We start from the raw sequence: 7,107 nt of genomic DNA, 5'->3' as shown, positions 1-7,107 counted from the left end.
GGAACCGATCTGGGACCCGACACTTCCGCTCGTTCCGCCACTCGATCCTGGAACCGGTGATGACGAGGACCCGTACTGAGGGATCGGATGTTGGTGCAGTAGGAGACGTTCTCTTCGGCCATAGTCGTCGTCTGTCGGCATCCTGGTGGCCCGGGGCCCGCTGTCAGGACATCTGAAATTGTATGATTCGCTGTTAGTGATGAAGTTAATAATGATTTGAGAATATTATTGTATCAATAAACAGAATCTAATCTGTACGTATCATTAATTATCTTCTTTTCCGAATCCGAATTCTATTTGTCTTGATTTAACAGATATTTTATCTTTACCCAAAGTATACATTTATTAAATATTTTATTTTTATCGAGATAAATATCGAATATTTTTTCACTTCCTATATAGCTTAATTTCAATGCTGATTCAAAAAAAAATTAATTAAATTTTTAATACAATATGATACTTAATTAATCCTTTAACAAAGATGCTATCCCAAAGCAGACCGAGGTTATCGAAATCACCACACCTTTTGTTCGCGTTTAAACCCGTATCCTCCTTTAATGTCTCCATGGTAAAACATAATGCATAATAGAAATATAGCCGGAAGGCAGGTACGAATTGCTTGTTACGTGACGTTAAAACGCGGCCCGTATAATCGATTGCAAATTAATTGGGGCCATGCTCGCTCGCGTTTCGTTCGTTGGACCAAACGTGTACGAACGAGTGACGCGTGCGGTCGTTCGTAACCGCTGGCAAGTCTGCAACGAATTGCCAGGAAATACAACGATTTCATCGATCACTGCTTAAATCCTCCTCCCCAAAGAGTATTGAAATATCTGGACCTATCAAACTTTTACTACGCATTGCGTGAATTGAAATGAAAATAGGATTCACGATTCTTTTTTTTTTTATTGTCTTATTGATCAATTAAATTAGCTGAATTGTTTGAAAAATTATTTAGAAGAAAATTTGAAATAATGTGAAAAGAATTGGAAAATTAAAATAAAAAGTCCAATAATGATCCAGAAATGCTATTTTTTCATTTCTTACATTGTATATATTACTTCTTTTTTTAAATATAATATAAATGTTTGTTGTTAGAAAAAGAAAGTATTAATATTTGATGAGAAAAGTGAAAATTTGAAAATATTGGATTGTTTTTTTAATATTTAAAGATATTATTTCATTCAGTGCTGATAAAATGGTATTTCAAATAAAAAGTTATTTCTCAAATTGTATTATATTGAAATATTTATTTAATTTTGTATATATATATTTCAATAATATATATTTTTTTGCACGAATTTGAAATAACTGAAATTATTTGAATATTTCTCGCATTATATGTATAGTGAAATTTTAAGAAGTTTTTTATTTTTTAAAATAAAATTCAAATAGTGAATACTTTATGGAAATCATTATTTTTATTAAATAATAGTTATTTCTTAAAAAATTCTTTTTTGTTATCGATAATATTCTTTAAAATCTTTAAAATAATATGTCAATATAAGTTTGCTTTTCTATTATTTTCTATTATTAAGAAAAATTTCAATAAAAAAAATAATTAGATATATTCTATGTGATATATTAAATATATGAATATTTTTGTCACAATTTTTTTTAAAATATCGTTATTACTTTCAGATAAATAGATATTTCTATTTAAAATAAAATATAATTAATAATTGCAATTATTGAATAAAATAAAATATTAATGTCATTCCTATATAATTATTAATTATATCATTAATTAATAAATATGATATAATTTAGTTGTATGCATGTTATCGATATTTCGAGGGTATTCAACATTCCAGTTAAATTTCAGTGTTTATATCTATTTTTCGTTGACACAATAAATATAACATTTTTTTGTAAGAAAAACGATACGTTTTTATGTAGGATTTTTCTATATAATTTTTGAATTTAATGTCCAACTAGTATTTTTCCGAATTTATCACGTCGATGCTTGACAAAAGGTGATAATAAATAATCCTCTTCCAATCTCGTCAAATATAAAACAGAATATATCGACTGTCAAAAATGTTGCCAAGTTTCAAAACAATCCAATAAAAGTCAACCGTTATAAACTCGTTAAATATATTCGAAATATGTTTCAAACGTAATGCAATTAAAAAATATGAATATTTAAAAAAATAATATATACATTTTTATCATATTTCACGTGTATTATTAATAATGTAAATAGAAGAAATTATTATATTTTGAATAACTGAATTAATTAATTTAACATAATTTTTCTATCTTTTTATGGTTTCTTCATTTTTAAATTATAAATATTATTATTAATTATTTATAATAATATATAATATTAATTATAATAATATATAATAATTATATAATAATAAATTACTATGATCCAAACAGACATTACAGTTTTACATTATACAATATATATCATACAATATTAAAAATAAATAAGTAAAATTAAAATTTGAAGAAATATAAAAATTAAATCAATATTAAATTAATTAAATTAGTATTAATATAAAATTAATAAAATAGTTGAATATTTAAAATACGAAAAAAAGAAACGACAAAATATATTTATATCTATATATTTATATAATATAAGTAGAAAGTGTCAATGCATAATCAGACGCTACTATTCTGAAGCACACGTTTATTCGAATTAAATGCTCGTTTATTTCTGAATTAAACTAGAGAATTTTCGCTGATCCAATCAACAAATTTAATAAAAACAATAATGAAATTAATAATAATACATCATTATAATATTTTCCATCGAATAAATAAGAAAACAGATTAGCCTTAGAATGATGTTCAATTTTCTCAGTGTCATAATTATTTCAAGTTGTCTTCTTTATAGCGTACTATTCATCAATCTTAATTACGCTTCTATTTAACCAAGCACTCTTTCGAAACGGCGTTTAATTAAAAGATGATTACACTTGGTAATTATAAACTGATCGATGTCCCTTATCTCTAGTTGTTTCCTGCGAAACGATTCTCCTTTAAACACAATTCCAACAATCGACTCGTTAATTCGAAGATATTTGAACAGAATAGATTGCAGATAAAAACCTTACTTAGTATATTAGTAGCACGTTAGAAAAGAGGATACAAAGCTACAATCACACGCGAGTGAACTGTATAATTGATCAGACGGAGGAAGATGATGGCTTGATTGAAATGTCGATCATCATTCAGTTTCTGTTATTTGCAAATGTTATTTCGTTTAATCATGAAACAAATGTCTTTTTTTTTTAAACGTGTTTCTTATATATCTATCGTTATTTTCTCTACAAAGTGGCAAATGTTGTTTTGTTATAACAAATAATGTTTTATTGGAGGCATGACAGTTATTTTTTTTTGTCTTTATTTTGATGATAAGATAGAAAGAATTTGAGAAAAAATTACATTCTCTTTTATTTTTTATTCTAAATGATTATTTGAAATATATATGTACATAGAATATGTACATAAAAGATGAATAAATTTTTAGAATATTGCATCAAAAATAATCTTTAAGAATATTTATCTTTTCTAATATCATAAAAAAAATTTTTTTATCTATAAATTTATCAAAGATAAAAAATATTTTAATATTCAAATATTATACCGGATACATAATTATGGAAATAAAAATTGTATTATTTGAAAACACAACAAAATATTAAATAATTAACAATTAATTTATCTTGAATCCAAAAATTTTTTTACAGATGAATCTAAATCGCATCTAAATTGATTTATGAGATTACAACAATTAAAGTATTTTTTTTCAGGCAATGAGTAATAAAAAATCAAAAAAATACAAAAACTAGATTTTTTCCATTAATTTTCATTTATTATCAACAAATCATATTAATTACGAATTATTAAAGATCCATTGAATAATGAAAAAAATGTGCACAGAAGGTGCAAGTATCATTTATCGTGGATATCGCTAATATACGAAATAGAGACGCAGTGCATCTATCAGCAATGGAAGAGTGGAAAAACTTTGCAGAACGTGAAAATGGCACGCGTTGCCGGTGTCGTGAAGATAAAACGCAGCTGTTCCACAAAAAGAGCGAACAATTCACGAACCACGTATATATATATATATGTTTTTTTTACATTTTCCACAAATCGTATAATATCCAGAAATTGAACCAATTCTGAATCTTTTTAATTTTCTTTTTGAAACAAAAATTGAAAAAATCAGAAATTTGAGAAAATATTGCAAAATACAATCAATGGCAATGAGAAAGAAACGCGATATCGTATTTTCCATGTTTAAAACTTTAAAATTCGATACCGTTAATTAATCTCTTTTTTCTATTTTAGTTCTCATATTAAATATACGCATAATACTAAACAAAGATATTAGCATACTTCAGTTTTTCAAGTAATATTTTTTTATAAATATATAGAAGAAATTTTCTCTATAATTTTTTGTTAAAATATTACATTATTACATTTTTAGAGAATGAATTTTAAACTAAATATTATGATTTTATTTTATATATTTTTATGATTTTATTTATATATTTTTTTTTTTGCTAACAATTTTTTATTACTTAACTATTTATTATTTAATAAATAAAATGTCTTAATATTTTTATATAATTTCTTAATAGTAATAAATTATGATATATTTATGATATATTTACTTCAGATTCTAAAATTATAAGTATTTGAAAAAAGACTTTGATAATGAAATGAAATACAAAAATATCATAATTATAATCACCATTGTATTAATATTAAAAAAATTATTAATTTTTATTATTCTATTAAAAATTAAATAACCAAAAAAAATTAAATTCCTTTAATATTAAAACAAATTGTCACTCACTAGTGAATTTTTGTTTGAATAAATATAATTATTCATATAATCAAATTTTTCATTCAATAAGAACTCTTTTTAACTTTTTAACAATTTTTCTTTCATAGGAAAGATATATAATAATATCAAATTTTCCAAACTTAAAAAAATTTTATAAATATAATACACTATTTATAATTATTATATATAATTGAAATAACAATATGAAGCCGTTTTCCTAATCAAACTTCAGCTTTTCGTAATTTAATAAATAAGCCTCAAATAACATTTATAACTTGTATTATATATATAAACCAATTTTAGTATTTATTTTGATCTCTAAAATTCACAAATATAAGAACCCACGAATAAATTATCATCTTATGCATCCTAAAAAATATTTTTTGCTATATGTTTCATTTATCTCCCTCTCTACTAATTTAAATACGAGAGTTTCTATAACAATCAAAACCGGTGAATTATTAAAATGAATTAAACAGAAAGGTTTACTCGACCGACGCACGGGCGAACAAGGCATAGAAAATTTCCAACGTGTTAGCCGAATAGTTATGTTTCAGGAGCCTATTTGTTTCTTCCACGTCCGAGAAACCAACCATGAAGCCAACACTGGACGACGCTGCAGGCAGTTTTTGCAATTAGCGAGTTCGCCTCGTTGTTTTCATCCTCCTTCCACCCCACCGCGTTCGTTCTCAATCGCTCTTTCACCCAAGGTTCTTCCCGCTTCAAACAGCCGTGGAAACAGTCGTAGCTCGGTGTGTTCTCGAACCGAACATTATTACCAGATGGTTCTCGCGCACTGTTTCCACCCGTTTACTGTACGCAGCTATGCGAAAACATCGGGTCGGATGTTGCATATAGCCGAGCGATTTTTTCCGCCCGTTGCAGCTGACATCGGTAAATTAAGCATTTTGCTTTGCGAAACAATTCAGAGAACAAGGAGCTAACCCTCGGTGCAAATGCTCGGATTATAGAGGCTCGAGACTGCGTTTAGCGTATTTAGAGAGATTATTTCGAAATTTAGCCAGGAGAGATTGCAAGAGACGGTTATTAAGTCTATTCTACTTTGTGGAGTTCTACTGAAGCGTTACTTTAATCGTGGTATAGCAAAAAGTATATTGCGATTAAAATAAGCCGAGTGTGGCTGACGCAGATTAAAATTATCAGTTTTTTTTTTTTAAAATAGGATATAAAATATAATTAATGTAATGTAAACTTTTATTGCTCTTTATTTCATGATTGATAAGATTGGAGTAAAAGTAAATATTATTATTTATAGTAATATTATTAATAAATATATATTTGATGATATTAAATATACCGTGTTAATTTATTTTTTTAATATTTTGGTTTCTTATCCTATTTTATTAAAATTATTTTATTTGTAAATTTTATAATTTCATAAGATTTAAAGAAATAACATTATAACAACAATATTTATAATTATAATAACAATAATTATAATAACAAAGAAATAACATGTTTGTAACATTATATTTCTTCTAATTTTAAAGAACTTTTTTTAATTTGAGGAATTAAACATTACGCTTTATTTATTTACGATATAAATAAAAAAAGTTAACTAGTATCAAAATCAATTACAATCATATTATAATAATAATGTTTATTTGTATCTAAAAATATATTATTAAATATCCGATGATTTATGCACGAAAGCATATATTTAAAAGAAAGAAAAAACTATTTCTTTTTAGGAAGTTTTTATTAATAAATACAATTAATAATGATTTATTTTTTAATGTAATATTTATATCATCATTTATGATGTATCAAAATTTTAAATTCTTTTATTATACAGATTTTTATTTTTATTTTAATTTTAATTTTATTTTTATTTTTTCAAAATAATAATTAAAACAAATTGTACTTACATAAAAATGATATTTTATCATTTATAAAATTTTATATTACTTTCAATTTCTTCGAATTTTACTATTTTAATTTTTTATTATGACTTATTTGCGAAATAATTTTTAATATTACTTAAAGAATCAAATTTTATTGAATTATTTTATTATTTTATTCAATGTATAATTGTAAACTTATAAAGATATATTTTATAATTAATTAATAATTTTAATAATAATATTATTAATCAACAGATTATGAAGGGAATATAGACATTTAACAACACGCATTATTACAAAATTATAAAAATATCTAAATATGGATAAATGGAAAAAGAAACAGATTATATTTATCTAACCTTCTAAATCTAATCAAATAATCAGTCAAAAATAACAAACCAAAAATTCATTTTTTTTTTTTCTTAAAGA

At 24.1% G+C, this 7,107-nt stretch overlaps 1 protein-coding gene across 4 annotated transcripts in view; it reads right to left on the bottom strand.

Annotated features, from left to right (window-relative positions):
- The window catches only part of LOC102670659 (inactive rhomboid protein 1), a 394,154-nt gene that overhangs the window by 230,614 nt on the left and 156,433 nt on the right, over positions 1 to 7,107 (bottom strand). For all 4 annotated transcript variants that reach the window (XM_031508529.1, XM_031508528.1, XM_031508531.1 and 1 more), the window contains one exon: positions 1 to 172. In XM_031508529.1, the coding sequence (XP_031364389.1) occupies positions 1 to 141 (141 nt within the window). In that variant the 5' untranslated portion in view covers positions 142 to 172. The remainder of the gene's footprint in view (positions 173 to 7,107) is intronic.

The sequence above is a fragment of the Apis dorsata genome, unplaced genomic scaffold (genome assembly GCF_000469605.1).
Source record: "Apis dorsata unplaced genomic scaffold, Apis dorsata 1.3 scaffold_88, whole genome shotgun sequence".
In the NCBI taxonomy this organism is placed as follows: Eukaryota; Metazoa; Arthropoda; class Insecta; order Hymenoptera; family Apidae; genus Apis; species Apis dorsata.
The sequence above is the reverse complement of the archived record's forward strand: the minus strand, read 5'-3'. Positions and strand labels throughout refer to the sequence as shown.